This window comes from Dermacentor variabilis, chromosome 5, assembly GCF_050947875.1.
Source record: "Dermacentor variabilis isolate Ectoservices chromosome 5, ASM5094787v1, whole genome shotgun sequence".
NCBI lineage: Eukaryota > Metazoa > Arthropoda > Arachnida > Ixodida > Ixodidae > Dermacentor > Dermacentor variabilis.
Window position 1 is genome coordinate 64,521,826 of NC_134572.1, and position 20,281 is coordinate 64,542,106.

General features: G+C 46.5%; 1 protein-coding gene across 1 annotated transcript in view; it reads right to left on the reverse strand.

The window, feature by feature from the left end:
• Rab11 (RAS oncogene family member Rab11) overlaps positions 1-20,281 on the reverse strand; it is a 33,157-nt gene continuing 12,876 nt past the window's right edge. The window contains exons 4-5 of the mRNA XM_075692651.1: positions 18,625-18,705; positions 1-1,440 (exon numbers count right to left, since the gene is read on the reverse strand). Of these exons, the coding sequence (XP_075548766.1) occupies positions 1,298-1,440; positions 18,625-18,705 (224 nt within the window). The 3' untranslated portion in view covers positions 1-1,297. The remainder of the gene's footprint in view (positions 1,441-18,624; positions 18,706-20,281) is intronic.

A 20,281-nucleotide genomic window follows, 5' to 3' on the forward strand; every position in this document is an offset into this window, starting at 1 on the left:
TATAAGCGAAGACATTGGGGACTTTATTGGTAATTATATATATATACACGGGATGACAGGGCCTCCACGTACACCAGCGCTCACTGCCACAGCCCTTGCTTATGGGGCGACATGCGCAAAACAGAGGCTGTTGGCTGGGGCAGTTAGCGCTGGTGCAACGCAGATGCATAGCAGATTCCTCTCTCTCGCACACGCTCGTATGGCATCCAAGAAATCGTCCACGCAACCAACGTCGTCATCCATTGTACAGTCATTGAAATACAAATTGATCATTTCCACAAAACGTTTTCTCGCTCACTCAATCCGTCACAGCAACTGCTGAATACAGAACACCTATGACAACCGAGTAAAAAAATGGAAAAAAAAAGGACTACCCAAGCGAGGAGCCTCCAGCAAATTACTGCTGCAAGTACACACCCAATGGAAAGATTGCTTGGGCTAAGGCGCAGTTAGGGACCAATGACATCAGCACGCCTTCACAACAAAACACCTGGCACTTTGAATCATTTCGAGGCTAAATTAGGGGGAGAACAGCTTGACGTGCAGCTCTGAATCCAGAAACAATGCACTAGGGTTAAATTTGGAGCACATCACTGATGTCCCTCCTCAAAAGCCACTGAAAAGGTGAACTTCAGCCACTGAATTCTAGCCAATACACATGTAGTGTATCAGGACAACATTATCGCGACAGAAGTGCAGCTGTGTTAAACAAGTGTCCTCTTTATTCTCACAGCATACAGCAACATCAGGAATGGCAGAAAAAAAATCCCGACTGGTCTTCAAAAAAGAAAAAAAAAAGAGATATTAGCTTGCACCTTTCACTAGATGACCTGACATCTCCCTTCAGACAACTGAAGGGTCACACTGAGCAGGTGACTTGAATGCACCAGTACGCTCGGCCCGCTGTAGCACAGTTCACGAGCAATGCTGTTTCAGTTCAACACTGAGGATCTCTAAACGAGAGCAACGCTGGTGCTAAACATAGCAATGCTACAAAAATGAGCCATTCCTTGGTAAAAAAAAATATGGGTAAGGGGAGGGGCAGTAGCTGGGGGTCATCTGAACGAGAGAGAAAAAACTGAATCGAGAAATAGGGCACTGTTAAAAAAAAAAAGCAAGAGGGCAGAGGGCAACGTAGGGGCAGTTTTTTTTTTCGTTTGGAAAGAACAAAAGTGGAAAAAGAAAAAGGCCACAGTGCAGGAGTGCTCTTGTGCCCTCCTCGTTTCTTTTTTTCTCTTGTCCCTCCTACTTTACAGGGGCCCTGCGCAGCCGAGTGGTGTATCCAGCAGCCAACATGCTACTGCTGGCAGGCACACGACTTCTTGCGGTTGTCCGTCGGGTCCGTGGGAGCAATCGTGATGGGGATGTTGTCTCGAGACGGAGACGGATCATTGTCCCCTTCACTCCTTATCTGCTTTTGTGACACGATGTGGTAGATGTCTGCACAACAAAAGAAGCAACAGTGAGTGCTTTGAGAACTTCCATGCTTCAAACCAAAAGACCTGCACACGTCAAAAGTCTAAAGGCACATGGAAAGACAAAGAGACCTTCCATGCACTATGCATGTTGCGACATTTGAAAACCACGCGTAGCAAGTAAATCCTGGCCTCGTCAACTGCTGACATCACCCCACGAGTTTCAGGTTCACAAGTGCAGTGTGCTCAAAACCAACAAGCGACTAGAATCGATGACAGTGCACTTTGTGTGAACACTGGGTTCGGGAACAAAGATGGGCAATTGTCAATCTCGTCGTCACTGCCACTGCTGCCATTGCCTCCGTCGCACAACCCCGCTGTCTTTGGCGTAAGAGTTGCCTCGTCAGATATCTCTTCACAGAATGAGGCAGCACTATCAGAAACTCCTCCATCGAAGCACCACCTGCTTCAGTGTCAGTAGTGATGTGCTCCCAGAGCTCGGTAATGCCAGCTGCTCCCATCATGTTGGTTTCACTACAATGGTAGGTTTAGGCCCTGTGCACAAAGCTAGCCTTTTAAGAACAGTTGTTTATGATGGAAAAGGGTCCCCAACCCTTTTTCTGTTTATCAGCATGGCCACTGGTCCAGCTATCATGATAATGGTAATCCTGGTTTGCAGAATAATTGATATTGTCGACTGCGTGAGCACATACAGAATTGTAGTCTTGGTCTTGAAAACAAAATTCACAGCTTCATTTTAACTGAAACAGCTTTGCACTTAGTTGGCACTATCTTCTACAAACCGAGTTGCCCTTAGCTACAGGGCTGCTTCCATAGCACATATGCGCACTTGAGAGAGAGAGAGAGATTGTAGGAAGGGAGGGCATCACCATGCCACTTCATTTCAAACATTGCTTTTATCTTTCTTTTTTCTCTGTAGACTTATGGAGCATGATCATGGGTGTGGACAAAAAGCAGCTGGTGCCATCTTGTGGCCCACAATGCTCTGTGGCTTTAGCAATCAGCATGCAGCAATGGTAGCAAATATGAACTTGCATAGATTAACTTTTTGCCCCATCTTGGCATCGTTTGGTGCAAGGGGAGCTTAGCAACCCAAGTGTCATCTCAGTCTGCATAGAAAATGCCATCCAGAAGGCAAAATTTTGATTGTATCCAACATGCGGTCATAACATTGTTGTACAGTCGAAACCCATGATAACGAAATTCCAAAGCAATCAAATTCTCGCCACAACAAACTATTTTCAGGAACCTGGCGAACACTTGTAGGAGTCAATGCATTTCGTATAGCACAACAACAAAACTTTTTTTAAAAGTAAAATTTTGTTAATGAGGGATTGGTGTAAAGGTCAGTTTGCAAATAATCTACTCACATAACACTAACCGTGCCTAACTATTCAAATGCATTCGCTGCGCGCTTAAATTGCGTGAACTACTTCCACAGCGCACTTGCGTGCGCCCGCAATGATTATTTAGAAAAAAAAGAAGAAGGCTGTAGTGGAGCTACTAGCGGAGCAGTTGCACCTCACAACAGGTGACAGCGATGATGGTGGTGAAGGTTTACCATCGCAACGGGTGACTGCGCAGAGTCCAGACCAAAATGCAATATTAGTATTTAAATTACAAAGAAAGAGAAGGAGAACCGGAGGCCACCTCACAATCGGCACATTTTATTATAATCCTGTGTGCCATGCGCTAAGGCGGAACAGAACACCTGTGTGGTATGCTGACTCATGACTGCTGACTAGCCAAATCGACATCCACACATGAAGGCTCTGATAACCCCGATGACACTATGGTTGTGTGTGCGCAGTGTGGTCGCTGTGTTTGGTTGGTGCTATGGTACGTCGACTGTGTGGTACGGCGACTGTGTGGCCATCGGACTGTCTGCTTTGCCAGCCTGCTAAGATGCCACCTCTAGCCAAAAAGCAGAAATTTACGAGGCTGCAGGATAAAGGCTGTTTCACATGGCGCAAGTTACACTCAGCGACATAGTGAATTCTGTCGCTCAGCGATCGCCACGAGGTCGTCGGCACAACGCGACTGGATTCCAACAAGTTAGTTGCGCTGTCGCTGAGTTGCAGCGACTGGCGCTATGTGGGAGGAGCAACGTGTGACGGAAGAAAGCGGCATCAAAATAGGCACTTTCTTGTTTTACCATGCGTTGGTAGCTCTGTGGAGCAATGTCGCGGGCCAGTTTTAGTTACGTTTTAATTGGGCATAGCCACCAGCACCTGCAGCTGAGGAGCTTCATAAACCTTTTTCTTTTCTTCCGCTCACACAATTCGTGTTTAAAAGGAGAAGCTGCACGCTATCCACGTCTGGAGCAGACGCCGCCTTAAACAAGGCACGTACCCACTCGATCACCACCGTCATCAATCTCTTCATGGCTAGGAATTGTTCCAGCTGCTTGTACATGCACACTCAATAGTAGCTTGTTCTTCTGCAAAAGCAAACACTCCAGGAAAAAAGTTGTGGCTCCCAGAGTAACAGCGAAACTAGAGCGTACTAAACTGAACAACCCCACCGATGCCGCACAAGCCGCGCACTCATACTTGCGGCGTGTGCAATGTCTCGCTCACCACATCTACAAGCCATCGTAAAGGCTCAACACTTTTAAACATTGAAAAATTGTGTACTTATTCTACTATAGAATTATAATAGGAAAATCCTAATATCCGACTAGTTTCCATGCTGTTTCTATTTAAGGGGGGACATGGGTCTCTAGACCCAAAAAGTAAAAAAAAAAAACGATTTTTGGAAAATAGCATTTCTAGAATCTACATCCATTATTCTCCCTATCTGCCAAGTTTCCAATTTCGTAAGGTCATATTTCAGCAATACTATCAATTTAAAACAGATAGGGCACCTGACTTTTCGCGTGTGTTGACGCTAAAACGACACAGATTCAATGATGCCTAGCTCGCGTACAAGTGCCTTGAGGGCAGCCATCTTGGTCTCATTTGAAAGAACAGGGTTTTGGCTTCAAATATCATGCACTGCTGCTTCGTTAGGCTTGCTGGTTCAATACAAAAACTGGCGGCAAAAATAGATGAAACGCGCATTCTCATTCGCTGTTGCTGCACGTGACGAGGTAACGCCACGTGATTGGCTGGGCCCACTCCCGAGCTGTCTGCTAGCCACAGCGGAGGCGCAGGCGAGACGCCATGTTCGATACGATCATTGTGCGAGTACGCGCGACGATGCCTCCTCCGCTTCGAAAATTTGGCTCTAAGCACAAGTATGGAAAGAAAAGGAAGATGTCCATGCTCAATAACTTCAAAAAACGCCCCACCATGTCGCAAGTCATTGAAGACGAGCCACCAACGGCATCAAGCGACGGAACTGATGGAGCCGACCAAGTGTTAGGCCTAGGTGGTGCGATGAGTAGGTGCAACGAAAACGCCAGCTGCGTCTGTCGTGACACCGTTATGTTGACGCCTTCACATTTGGAGCAAATCGATAGGAGATCCGACGAGAAACTACAAGAGCTCGCATCAACCACAGCAGTGAGCCGCAAGTCAGAGATCTTGTCCGCTGGCAATGTCGCGGCCGCCCCGCTTGGCGATACTGTTTTCACCGTGGTGTGCCTGGAATCTGAACGCACTGCTGGAGCACATGAATTGCAATACATGCGGCGGTAGCGCGAAAATCAGCTGGAAGGAGCGCGAATATGGCCTTGCAGTAAGCCTGGTGCTCGCCGCGTGTGAATGGGACTCGGGTGAACCCGTTTGCCGTTAATATTCTGGCTGCGCATGTGATGCAAAGCACCGGCAATCGACAAACTGCGTTCAATGATATTTTTGCAGCAGTGAATATATCGCACCGCAAGCTGCATACGAAAACATCGCAGGGGTACCTTTTTCCAGAAACAAAGTTGACGCCTGCCACAACCCGGGTAGCTGAGACGCTTACAAGTGAATGTGCAAAGTCTGTCCGGCAGCTTTACAGCCAATTAAACTTCGGCAACCTGGGAAACGTTGCTGCATCGTACGACAGGTCTTGGATGACTCGCGGGCACAGTTCGCACATCAGTGTCGGTGCCGTCATTGAACTTTTTACGGGACTTGTCTTGGACTACGTTGTGCTGAGCAACTTTTGTGCCGGTTGTCAGCGTGGACTAAAAGGTGGTGACCCTTCATACGAAGAATAGAAAGCCAGTCATGAGTGTCAGAAAAATATGGATAAGAAGGCTGGTGAAATGGCGGTAAAGGCTGGCTTCATTTTATTCGAAAGATCGCTGGAGATGTACAGCTTAAGATACACAACTGTGCTGTCAGACGGTGACAGCCATACTTTCTTGTCCCTACAGCAGGCAAAAGTATATGGCTTCATAGAAGTTGACAAAGAGGATTGTGTCAACCATGTCCATAAGAGGATGGGGACAGCACTACGTAATGCCCTGTCAAAGCACAGAGGGCCTGGCTCAGAGCCACTTGGTGGAAGAGGAAGGTTGACTGGAGATTTGGTCAACAAATTGAGCTCATATTATGGATGGGCTCTGAAGTCCCACACTGGTGACATAGAAGCCATGGAGAAGGCCGTGATGGCAAGCTACTATCACGTAACATCAAATGATTTCATCTTAAATCGTAGCCTTTTTCAGAAGGTCCCGATTCCTGGTGCCGGCAAAATGCCGCAAAGGCCGAAGGCCAACCTGTGCCGAAGCACCACTACAATTTACCTACTCATGTAAGCAAGGCGTTACTGCCAATTTACCAACGGCTCTCTGACAAGATGCTGCTTGAACGTTGCCAGCAAGGCGAAACACAGAATAACAACGAAAGCCTGCACTCGCTAATAGGGGCGCTCACACCGAAGGAGCGGCACGCATCACTCTTCAGCGTTGAGGCTGCAGTGGCGGAAGCAGTGATGAAATTCAATGCTTGCTGCAGGAGGACCTCAGCAAGCATTTTGCAAGAACTCTCGATGAACTCTGGCTAAAAGTGTATGCAGCGCATGGAGGAAAAAGACCGGTGCCGATCATCAGCTGCATCTGAACCCAATCGTGCATCGGCAGAAAATGTGCAGTGCTTGTTCAAAAAGAGCCACAGAGGTGCTAATTCCCAAACTGACTACGCCCCAGGAGCCTACTAATGTTTTGGGAATGCGTATGTGTACACATTTGTGACTCTTCACAATTAAATGCGACTTTTGTTTTTTTGTTTTTTTTTCGCAAAATACTAATTTTGCACACCCAGCAAGACATTTACTGCGATATATCAGTAGCTGTCATGAATATCATTTTTTTTTATTGCAGCATGAAGCTAGATAATTGGAGCACCCTACATAGGAAGCAGTTTTTCAAGTTTCTTTGTTTAAAGTTGTTAAAATTTGTCTTTTGCGTGACTAATGCATGGCCATGTTCAAAACAATGGAGTTCAGTGCCCTATAAAGTAAGAAATATTGATCCAATAATAAAGGTGCTTCCTATGTTGGGAAGCTTGTGCTTTCTGCTATTGGTCCATATGTCATTTGTCTATTTTTGTGCAGCGGTTATTTGTCTATTGTAAGAACAAACAACATTGTTTTCTTAATTATGTAACGAAATGATGAACCTACAGAAGAAAACTGCAGTTTTAGAATCAGGAGAAGAAACTAAATAAGCAATGATAACTTTTGATCACCACGTCCCCCCTTAATGATGCAGGCATGGATAGTTCATGAGCAAGGGATACCCTTGTGCACGGCTGTCACGGAAATTTTGCCGCCGTAGAAGCATGTGAAAGCTGTCAGCGAAAATCGCTCTGCGACGTGCACGGCAGAATGATTTTTTTCGTCCCAATAGCGCCATGTGAAACAACCTTAAGGCTGCAGTTATTGCCCAGGTTGAAAAGGCCAGAAATAAAATGGAGATGGCTGACAAATTTTGAACTGCTTGTAGCTCGATGTCTACAATTTTGAAAAACAAGGCCTCCATTCTCAGCACATTCTGAACGGTATTGGTGCAAAGAACAACACGGTGACGGCTGCGGCGTTTCCAGTCATCGACAAGGGGGTGTTTACATGGTTTTGTGAACAGCATGCCAACAACGAGCCATTATCTGGCAGAGTGCTTCAGTAGAAGGAGCTGGACTTCGCGTGCATGCTCAGGCACAATAATGTTAAGGCAAACCCTGGCTGGTTGAGCCGTTTCACAGCCCGCCATGACACAGTGGCCAAATTCATTTCTGGGGAAGCAGCAGCTGTCGGTCTCTGTGGCAACGTCATCATGGCTACTGACCAACAAAGAAGTACAGGACCAGTACAAGCCCTCAGACATTTACAACATGGATGAGGCAGCCTTATTCTAAGAGATGCTTCCATCAAAGACCCTGGGCTTAAAAAGCCAGAAATACCACGGGGAAAAACGCAGCCAGCGGCGTGTAACAATTTTGTTATCCGCCAACATGGACCATACAAACAAATTACCACAGCTAGTAATCGGCAAAAGCAATAAGCCCTACTGCTTCTAGGAAAAGCGTAGGCTGCCCGTATAATACACCATGAACCTGAAGTCATGGATGACCCGGGCCATATTTGGCGGCTGGCTTGAGACCTTTGATGCCAACATGCAGAAGGCAGGCAGGTCCGTCTGCCTTTTTTTTTTTATAATGGCACTGTCCGTCGCGTTGATGACATGGAGCTCAGAAACATCCGCTTCTCCCCCCCCCCCCCCCCAACAACCTGCACTTCCATGATGCAGCCGTTCGATCAAGGTGTCATTTGCAGTGTCATGTGTGTTTACAGAGCAAGGCTGATTAAGCGTCTGCTGCTGAACCTCCAGCTTTATCCAGTCACGCACAAGATTCTCGTTCATCCAACCTTTCTCATGGCATCTCACTACCACATTTTTGGCAGCTCATCACCTTTAGGCACTGTCTTGCGCTTGTAGACGACATAAGGTGGGAGCTTGCGTCCGTCTGCCGTGCACGACAACATGACAGTAACTCGCATTTTCTTGTTGCCAGTGGACCGGACATAAAAGTTGTTTAGAGCCCTTTTCGTGCATGATGAGAGGAAATGGCATGTGCAGATAAACCGGCGTTTGGCCAGCATTGCCGACTTGCCCTAGCTGGAAGTTCTTGGACTTGTGTGGCGAAATAACATGGTGCTGGAAAGCCACAAGCATCTCTTCGAACGATTCGGGCAGCTTTTGCGAAATCGAAGTTCAGCACCGCACATGTAGCGATAAATCTAGTGCTTTCTCGCTTTGACGGCAGAGCTTGGTAGCCCTTTTTCTCTTGCAAGCTCCTTAGCGTTTGCCTGCATAAGCTCCACGCTCACAGCTAGATGCGTGGCTCACTGTTGGCGTACGAACTCCGTCAGGGAGAGTTCGATTTCCAAGAATGTCCCACTCTTTGGGCCGCAAAAGCTTCTTCGCATTCCACTGCATGCGAAATGTGCTTCCTTCTGTCGACGCCACCCGCGAATGCTTCCCTCGTTGATGCAAAACTGCCTCCATGCCGCGCTGTTGCCGATGTCCTGTGCAGCTAAAATAACCTTTCTCTTGAAAGCAGCCGAGTACTGTTTTCGTGGTCTGGACATCTTGGTCCTTCAATGCGGAATAAAAAAGATGCACTTCGCAAAGCGTGGTTTGCACATGTGCTGCCCAAGGTGCGCACTCAACAGTAAAGAAACGATGCTGTAGTCACGCAACAATAACAAAACCAAAGCTTCTAGCCCAAATTTCTGACCGAATTTTTTTTCAGCTCCACATATAGTACGAGGTGAAAATTTTGGACACTAATATTAGGAAGAAAACCTCGTATTACAGGCGGGTTTTTACAGTAGTTTGTTGTTCAGCGAGCACGACAACAACATGGCAATAGACCACTTTTTCCAGTGCAAATTCAGAACTGTCAAATTGCTGCAGGGCAAGGCTCGACAAAGTAAGCTACGGACTTTTGGCAATGTCTTTTGCAAGCCAATTCCCAGAATTTGTCGCAGAATTTGTTTCTGTTGCATTCTCGCGCTAACAAAATTCCTGCAAGAGCGAAATTGTTTGCTTTCAGTGGCAATTTCGTTATTGTGGGTTTCGACTGCATACAGCTTTTTTCTCATAGCCCTAATGCATAAGTTCATACTCTTAAGTCAATACATTGTTATATGTAGTATCGTGGTATATGTGATACTGTGCTTAACACAATAGTGCAAGGCGAATCGGCATCTACAGGCATTGGTCTTGGCAAGCAAGATATCACAAAAATGAGTTCTTTCGAAAGTGTTCTTTGAAGAACATGGCCCAAGTATGTCAACGCGTGTTTCTGCATGCATATACGCTTGCCCTTGGCCTAGACATTCTGTGACAGTGTATTTCTAGTGATGCCTTTTATGCTACTCTTTTTCACAGTTTTCGAGCTTTGTCGACAGCATCGTGAAATGGAGTACTCACATCATGCTTAACCTTGCATAAAAAGGACGCTGGGTGCTCAGCAGAGAAGAAAATTAGACATCGTTCATGCTATCAAACGTGACACGAAGTCGGCGCTGGCAGCAACAGGGATCTGCTGTTGACTACGGTGCATGGCATTTGGAATGCGAAGAAGTTGCTCGGCAGTGCTGTTGCAAATGCGAAGAGCTATTGGCTATGAGGATCGACTTAACGCCATCGTTGCCTCTGTTGTTGCCGAAGTGTCGACAAGCAACAGTGATGAGGACGACACGGGAAGCGACAGCACGGGCAATTCAGGCCCGACAGTGGCAGAAGCTGCACGTTACGTCAGCCTCATGAATGCAATCGTTGCAAGGAGAATAGCACCCCGCAATGAAAAAGGTGCCCCGCAACTTCTGCAGCGCTACCGCGTATGTGCACGGAGAATACGTAATGCCAGGCGCGTGTTTTCCGAGAAGAGGGGGCTGGCTAAAAAGCTGGCTCGCAGCTTCAGTAAGTTTTAGGCCGCTGTCGTCGCTGCTAGGCCGCTGCGGCATCAAACAAAAATAACACTTGTCGCGTGGAGTGAATAAATAACTGCAAGTTTTTCCCCTTCAATCGCACTCTCTCCAAGTTCCGTTTTTGACAGGTAAGTGGGCGATCTCAGGCTATTTCGGTTAAGCAGCACTACCATTTAGTAGTACATACTTTTTCCGAGCTTCGGCCGACTATTGTGTCCCCCCTTAACTCTTTCGGGACCGCCCAAAAGAAGGCAATTCTGATACTTGCTAGAAAATATTTTTTTATTCAATGAAATTTTTGCACTATCTTGTTGACATATGCATCAAAATGAAGCTAAGTGATTGGACTTTTATTGTAGAAAAATTGAAATAACTAAATAGTATACATAACAGAAAAAAAAATCTCAAAATGCAAATTTTTTCTTCACGTAAACAAAAGAAGTTGGAAATTGTTGCATATGAAAGTAAAAAGCAGCACTAAAAAAATTCCAGGATATACAAAATGTGCTAAAATACCTCTATGACAACTTTGAGGCAAAAAAACTTTGCAGGCTTATGTACATTCTTTTTGTGTGTGATTTCTCACACCACTGTTCACCCCTCACTTCTGTGCACCCTCTCTGTGCCACTCAAGGAAGCAGTTCCGCGAAGCATTGAAGCACAAATGTGCGTTGCAGTCACTGCAGAAAACAGTAGTCTTGACCTCATTCTTGGTTTGTCGATAGCAAAGTTTACAATTTTTGCGTCTCTCCACTTTTTGGGGCTTGTGAAGTGGAGGCTTTGCAGGTGGTGGTGGAGGAGCACGAGTTTGCTTGGCTCCTTCAAGATGAAGAAGCTGTTGCACCAGTTCCTCCCTGAAAGCTAAATGGTCAAAGGAAGCATTTCTGGCCAGCTCAGGGACGTCTGGATGTAATTTCCTATATTCTTGGAATAGTATGAAACTATTCACGCATGCTATGTCGATGCAGTGGAAGAAGAGAGTCTTCCACCAGCGGACACTGCGCATCAGTACATTGTAGTAGCCAATCATTTGATCTGATTTGTCTACTCCAATCATTCCAGAATTGTATTCGTGAATTAGCAAAGGCTTTGGGATAGAAATTTGGGTCCAGGTACTTCCACTTCTTTGTCTTCTTTTTGCAGTGACTGTCTCGTTGGCTGTGTGCATCGTGCTCATCATGTTCACTATGCGTCGGTCTTTCCATTGAAGATAGAGAATTTCTTGGTCACGCAACCATCTAATTTCACCTCGTTGAGCTTTCTTTTCCCAGTGCGTGTCTTTCAATTCAACAGGGAATCCGCGGCGGTCTTTTCGCGTAGTGCCGCAAGCCAATGTTTTCCGATCGAGGAGGTGACTGAACAGGTGTGTCGAGGTGTAAAAATTATCCATAAAAATTTTGTAGCCCTGATCAAAGTGTTCTGCACACAGCTGGCAAACTACATCGAAAGCCAACCCGTGGGGCCCTGGCTGCTCGCGCTTGCCTGTGTATACAGCAAACTGTACTGTATACCCGGTGACCGGGTCTGCAAGAACCCAAAGCTTATAGCCCCACTTGGTCACTTTATCCTTGATGTACTGCCGTATCCCTGATCTCCCTTTCGACTTCACCATACGCTCATCCACAGAGAGGTCTCGATGAGGCTGAAATAGCTTTGCCGACACTTTATTCATGTGCTGCAGAAGCCACCACATGAAGCGAAGCTTTCCTTTTGACATCTGAGTTACATCGTCCAAGTCGGCGACATGTAGCATCGCAAGCAGTGCTATGAAGCGACGCCGCGGCATAATTCGTGGTGGCAGCAGACCACTATAGATGCTTCCCACATTCCAGTAAAGCTTGATTCGCGGTGCTTTCAAGATGCCCATGTAGATTATGAGGCCAATGAACTTTCTCATTTCACTTGTAGTGACCTCTTCCCAAGACCCATCGGGACGGGCATGAGTGGGCTTCTCCAAGATCTTCGTGTAGGCATATTTATTGGTGTTCTCGCAAACAGTCTGGATAACATCGGCCGAGAAAAAAAGGAAAAAGAAGTCCAGGGCGGTGAGGAATCTCTTTGTGGTGCTTCGGAGTGCCACACCCACATCTTCGGTCAGATGCACACCAGGTTCCCGCTTGGGAGAAAACTGAATACGCTTCTGCCGCAGGGACAGGACGTCGTTCCCGTAGGTTGTGGAAACCCTACCAAACACAGAAAAAAATTGAGAACATATAGTGATCCCGCGTAAATACTCAAGATCGGGCGGAAAGCGAAACTAAATACTCACCTTCGGACACTAGTTGACGGTCCAGGTGATTGCAACGCTGAATCACTCTCTGAACTGAAATCGGAGCTCGAGAATTCATCTTCGGACTCTTCGCTACTCGTTGTATCAGAAAAATCCGCAGTTGAAGCAGCTGAATCGCGCGACAGACGCTTCTTTCTTCGCGCGGCCTGACGCGATGTCGACGCCATGCTTCTCAATCTCCGCCGCCGCCGCGCCCAAGATTAAAATCTCTCCTACGTCGCCGCCTGCCGCGAGAGAGGCGAATTGCACAAAAACAACAACTAGAGATGTGGAACAACCCCACTAGATGGCGACACGGGTTCCACCGCGAAAATTTCGCGTTTGAGAGCGCGCGCAATTCGATCGTGCATTTTTGCACGATATCCGGACCGCGGTCCCGAAAGAGTTAATGAGGTTTCACTGTACCTGTTATGCAGTCGCATCTGAATTGTACACACCTGTCCTACATGTCTTACGAAGGGGGATGTGCTGGTGGAGCGGATGTCTGGCCACATCATATAGGAGCTTATGTGCCAGAAATGCCGCATGTACTTGTTACATGCTCAGACGTCAGCACCGGAGAGGGCGCGTAAGGTCAGCACCCTCTAGAGAACTTAAGGCCTTCGGCTGTACTTACTCCCCTTGAGCTACGTCACGCAAAAGAGGCCCACATACAAGTTTTGTGCAGTCTGCTACAAAGCTACGAGCGGTGCACCTGTGTTGAAAATGAGACGCGGAAGACCAAGTGGGCGACGATGGCGATAATTCTATTAGTTCCGGGAACCCTACTGCTCCTTGGATAGCCTCTGGGTTAGAAAATTCCTGGTATGCTGCGACATGCTTCCGAGCACACTTCTCTGGACGTGAACCGTGCATGTAGCCTCTGCGCTTGTGCTGCGATTGCAGTTGTATGTCCGGCAAGCCTTCATTGCCGCGGAATATGAATTACATTCATGCCAGGAAATGCCTAATAAGTGCTGTGTGCCCAATCGCTGGAGCAATTACAAATCAGGGCCGAAAAATCATGCGTTCATGTTTCCACAATATCAATGACAGAATATTGGGTGCCAATGCTAAGGCAAAGAAGACAAAAGCTGGAATTCTGCGTAATAAGGCAGCTGTTTCTTTGTAAACAGTTGCACGGATGTTTTGTACAGTGAAAGCTCGTTAATTCGAACTTCAGTAATTTGAATGTATGGATAATTCGAACTGTAAGATTTGGTCCAGCCAAGCTCCATAGAAGTTTATGTATAAAAAAGCCCATTAATTCGAACGCGAGAAGGTCCCGCCACGGATAATTCGAACTACGTGCCACCGTGCCGGCAGCTTGGCGCCTGGCACACGGCCAGAGAAACACGTCCACTGCCTATACACAAGGCTGCGTCGCCTCCGGAACGGAGAGAACGGCGAGAGAAGGCAAAATCGGGAAAAATCTAACCGGCATGGGGTCGGCCAGAAGGCAGCGGCGGCTGCCTCCTCTCCATTCTAAGTGACCTCCGTGACTTCTTGCCCGTCGTGAATCTCTGAAGCTTTGCAACTCTTGTGTAGCTGCTAATGGTGTGGCAGGTGGCGTGGCAAGCACCAAAACACTGCAAATCAAGTGCATCGCAACTGCACTTGCAATCAACAACCGACGAATCGGGGCCTTCGCCACCTTCACATGTTCAGCGTCTTTGTCTTGGCAGTCTTCATCGGTTGTGCACGTCTGTTTTCAGCTGAGGAGATACCGGCCGTCGCGATTGTTTGTGATGGTGTTAAGCCTCGGCTAATGTTCGTTTCGGTGGACATCGGTGGTGTGGCACAGTCGGACCCAGCGCTGTGACTTGAAGATGGCATGTGGTCGCGGTACACGCCATCACTTTCTGACACGCCAAATTTCTGACATGCCCTACTGCTTCCAAATCGCAGTGTACTGTTATTGTCCTTCACTTTCGTTAATTCGAACTGAAGCGGTTTCCCCTTGCGGTTCGAATTAACGAGCTTTTACTGTATCTCCATTGCTAAACTCATTTGAGGTGGTGCAATTATGTGGAATGCAGTACTGTAAGTAATAATCCCTCGAAAGTGAAATTTAGACTGGAATAAATACATGTGTCCCGAATGTGAAGAAGGGCACACCAGTGAAGCTGTCATGAGATGTGTTATGGTGCAGTGCTAACATTTTGCTAACTTTTATGGTCGCATGAACGGCAAACTTTTTGATGCCGACAATAAATCAAGACAACAAAGAAGCAACTCTGAAGAAGGCAGCACTTAGACTTTTCAATATAAGCCATGCTCCCTGTCATTTACCGGAAATTCATTCTCAATCCTAAGGCTGAACCATTTCTTTTTTATGAACAGGCTTTTTAATAATGCAGTGCATAAATATTGTTGCATAAATAAAATATCTTGGAACACCTCTGTTCGCTGCGGGCCATCTGCTCAACTATGCCTAAAAAAAATAAAATAAATGCACTCTGGTTAATGTTGCCCATAAGGGCGCGATCCCTTCATTCAACCTGTATCTCCGAGCACGCCGCCAGCCTCTTCTCCACAACGTCACTCGCCGAGCACTCAGGCCTTCTCTTGTCTAGGTTTTGTTTATAAGGTGCACTTCCTTCTCGCCCTCTTATTGTGCCAGGGGAAATATGTTTGCTCGCTTAACCAAAGGAACAACAACGCCGAGGTGCGAGTGCCACTAAGAGACACTGAAGTCAAAGATTAGGGTTGCCTACCATTTCGTGTGGATACAAAAAAAAAATTTTTTTTCACTCCACAGTCTCTTTGTTTTAATTCCATGGCTTCCTCTCGCCGGCATGTTTATGACACCTTGCGCATCCACACACATGCGGCAGTTAATTTGGCTTCATCTCACAGGCTGTTTCTGTTTGTCGCACTCGTGAACCAATATCTGGTTTTTAATATCTCAAGAGTCCTTGCTAGATGGTCGCTCTTATTGCTTACACGAGTGTGATTGCATCTGTTCACAGGCGGGTGCTGGTACAGTTACACCTCGATATAACAAACTTCGTCACATAGTGAATTTCGTTCTTTGAAGTATTTAACTTTTCACAACCTCTTGTCCACAGAACACCATGTACTTAGAACCTCAACTTAACGAAGTGTGCGTGCGATTTATAACATGACAAAATTTCGCTTCCGCTGCAAAGGAATGCCGAGAATATAAATGGAAACTTCCGTGGATGAAGGTGGTCAAACAGTTGTATTAAAGTGGCTACTTGCAAACGCATCTCTCGAATTGCATGCGGTGCATTTAGAGTGACTAAGTGGAGCTGCATCACATTCTGCATAAAGTCCAAGGGCAATAAGACCTATCGCGCCCTGCGAACTTTGTGCTTTAGGTGCGAGTGAAAGTGTGCGAGGGTGACACAAGAAAGATGGTGGCCTCTCTTTCTCGAATGCTGCCTTCCCACGCGAGCAAAGGGAAAGAGGGGGAGGGGAACAAGCTCGTGATGAGATCAAGCGGCACGGGGGTGAAGGGTAAGTTGGCACGCATTGAGATTCCTGGCGCACATCTCGGCTGTGGTTGCACATGGCTTTAAGCGTGGCTGAGAGCATACGCATTTGCGCACCGTTTTAGAGGTAACCTGCCTTATGTGCAAAGAGTGGGTGTACAGAGACAACGTGGCATCATGCAAGCTGTTTACCGCAGGTATAGATATTAGAGATTGCGTGATCTCAAGTTTCGGCGACCCGTTGGAGCGCGAGGCAGACGAAGCATTTGCTCCCTGTTGCCTGCGCTTTTCATGATAACGTCTCAGTGCAGGCGACGCTATCAGCCACAGGGTTGGAGTGCACACGAAAGCGTGGCTGGCTTTGCTTAATTCGTACTGCCGATGTGAAGATATAGTTGTGGCACGAAACCGTATCATTCGCTGCCGGCTCCCAAATTCATCAAAATGAATTTTTTTCCGATTCAAATTTGCTGTATTCGATTGCCCGATAATTTGGAAAATTCTGCAGCCCGTTCCCATGTAAGAAAATCAATTGCCGACTGCATAAAGATAAAATTTCAATACAACATAATTTCTATATAACGAATCAAATTGCCGATTTAACCTACTTTTTACCTACTTCGCTATATCGAGGTTTAAGTGTATATACAAATAATGCTGCCATATATGAACGAGGCTGGCATGTATGCCTGCATTTCTATTCTTGAGACTCGCGAAAACGAATTGCTCCTCGTTGGCGATGGAACGAAAGATTAGTGCAAGCTTCCAACTCATGTCCAATGGGCGCAGAATTACAGAGCCTTCTTGCGTGCACTCACATGCACAGTTTGAGACGCTATGGATGCGAGGGCTGGTTGCTCTTCTGCAAGCGATTCAAGCCATGATTACTTCTCAAGTGCTGAATCGGAATAGTATATCTACAGTCTCCGACTGATTTTCCGGACTCCAAAAATTCGGCCATGCTCGATTATTCGGTCTGCTTCGTGGCACCACCATTCTCCCCATAGACCATCATGTATAGCAACTGCCGAAAGTTCGGACACCTTGCAACCTCTCGTCCGATTTTTCGGATACTCCTTGAGCCAACCAATTTTTTTCAGCCAACTCGATCGAGAGCACCATGCACCGACTGACCGGTGCATGGCTCTGCTTGCTGAACGCCATTTTTCTTTTGAACGGAGCTTCCTTGCAGCCCCATTAAGTGGCGCGACTGCAAATCCCCGCTCATCATCATTTCTGCCTGGTTCGATAGAGTGTTTCTACAGCAGTTCTGGTTTCAGCTTAGTAAGCCATGTCAAGACAATCCAGCAGTTGATTTGTTTCTTCGCGCACGACGCTGCGAGTAGGCCACGTTTTTGTTTGTGCGAGTGGTGTCGGCATGGTTGTGTTTGTTTTGTGTGCTGTGTCGAGGTTCTGGTGATCCAACGCAGCATACGGAAACATTGCGTCAAGTGCCTAAGGGCGCCGACAGTGCCCGCGCAGACTGCGCTGGGGAATGCCGGCAAGCGGGTGCCGGGAGGCCTAGGATTTGTCACCTTCCGATGTGCTCCCTACTGATGCGGAAAATGTTCTGCCGAGACCTGTGCAGTGGTTGCATTGCGATTCCGGACACAGCCTCCTTTGACAGTTTCACAGGTGCTGACACTGCTGTACTGACATGCGCAGAACTCGACGACGGCGAGATCATTCGTCAGGTTTCTGCTGCACCGCCGGACGATGACTGAGTCGGAAGATGACACCATGTGCTACGCTGCAGTCGCATGCGGAGCGTGTACAAGCAGTGACTGTACTTTCAGCTGACCGTACGACCCTCTCCGAGATTCAGGCTTACCTGATTGCGCATAAACAGAACAGCGTGCAACGGTGCATTCCCGATTTCTTCAAGCCTACTGCCGAGTCCAAACAAGTGCATGGAAATAAAGAAGTTTCTTTTTTTTTTCTTAATCTGCTTTTTCGGACACCTGTTTATTCGAATATTTCCGCAGTCCCTGTGAGGTCCGAATAAATGGTCGGCGACTGTATTCCAGTGTATCTATATTTTTCTTCTTATAACTACTAATGCAAGCCTATTTGTATTCATGAACAAACAATGCATGTCTACCTACAGAAAATATTTTGTAACTTTATGGTCACTAAGAAAATCACAGTAAATTTTTTTCAAAGTAGGTCACTCCAAAGATTTTAATCTGCAATAAGTTAACCCTAGGGGGGGGGGTTGCATTTGACAAAAAAGTTGACCCTCAAATGATTATTAATGAATTAAATAGGAAAATTAGAATACTGAAATTCACAATAAACATTCCTTAAACCCAAACACTACCACTTCCGCAGAAGGTGATCAAGCAATATACTGTGCTACATGCAATGAAGCATGCACTGCGTGCGTATCGTATGGCTGGTCAGCTTTCCCTTTGTCAGTGTATGGAGATGAAGTCGCGTAACTCGGCACTTAAGCACATTTCCTGTGGTTGGGCCTTCAGGGTTTGACTAACTTAGATCTTACTGCACAAATTATCAGACAGCACAAACATTTCGACGAAACAAAATGAAAGCCACCATGAACAGCATTAAAATAAAGCTGTTGCCTCACCTGTTAATATTTGATGGAACGCTGCTTCTACATTCGTGGAGTCTAACGCAGATGTTTCAATAAACGAGAGCTTGTTTTTCTCTGCACAAAAAAAGAACAAAACATCATATGTCAACAACAACAACAAGAAAAAAGATTCGGAGAAAGCTTTTCCTATTCAAATACATCTAAAACACAAGAATTCTTTTACAAGGCAACCACTGGACCAAGAATCCCACATCAACGAAATTTGCCAGAATGTAACCCCGCATATTACCCACTCGCACCAGGCTAGCTGGCTACAAAAAGAGCTCAAATGCAATTGCTCTGCACCAAGATTGTGTAAAATACCAGTGATCGTCCAGTACACATCCCTTGCTTCAAGGATGCTGGTTTTGGTGCCACCCCACAGGCATTGCGTGCGGATTTGGTGCCGGACGTAGATATGCACGAAAGGGCCGTAATCTTGATCAATTGCGTTTGGACATACCACGATATGACCACTTTCGCGTTCAGCGCCGGAAATGCCAGCGCCTACGGGCAACTGCATGTGGTGGACAAATGCTGCTACATGCGAGGAGTGCTGTTGCTCTGTTCAGAGTTACCAATATCTTGCAAGAGAGATCTTATCTCCGAAAGCAATCGACCGAGAGTACTGGTGTGCTGAATACTAGTGCTGCCACTGCTGATCAACGCATGCGACGTGCTTTGTATCATCGGCAATTCGGTTCTATATCCTCGAGCAAAGCTTACCAAAGCAGGCCAACGGAATTTTGACAGAAGAGTTTCGTTCTGCTACACATTACGTATCTGTGCCGCCTCATTTCGCAACTCCGACGAAAGCAAATTTTTTCGCATTCCCCACCAATTTCGTTATTGCGAGGTTCAGCAATTTACAGCTTACATGAAATTGTTAAAAGATTTAAGAGGGCGTTGCAGAAGTCCTACTCCCAAATTAACAATATATTTCAGAGGGGTGCAAAATATTACATCAATTTTGTCCACTTTAGAAGTACAATCAAATGAAACAACAGATATAACAAACTAAGTGAAATTCCCCTTGATAATCCTCAGGCGTTCATATTGCAGTATATGTAGTACAGTAAAACCTCGTTAATTCGAATTTCACAGAACCCAAAAAGCTGTCCAAACTAAGCAAATGTCGAATTATCGAGAGTATCAAGAAAAAGATGCCTGCTACGTCAACACGCTTTTATTTACTGAAAGAATCAGGAAATAGTGTTTCTATTTTGCACAAATGCGATGCGGAAGCTGCAATTCTCATCTCGTGACTGATTAGCGCTCGCAGTGGCGAAGGCCTCACGACTTACTTCGCGGCGCAGTGCATGTCTTCCCGATACACTTTTCACTACCACGCACACATCAAGATTATTTTTTAGCCAGTGAGCTGGCTGCTAACAGATCATCCATCAATCACGATGTAGCCGGTGCTCTTCAACCTCGATGGCTTTACACCGAGTTAGAACGAAACTACTGCTTGCCACAACCGCTGTGGACAAAACTGCGGGCGCTATCGACGCAATCATGGATTGCAACTATGTAGTTTTGAAGGCACGCGGCCGATGCGGTGTTATGTGTGGCAGTAAATGCAAGAATAAAGGCTGTACAGGCACAAATGGGGACGAAGCATTCCAGCATTGCCATCATTCACGTACGA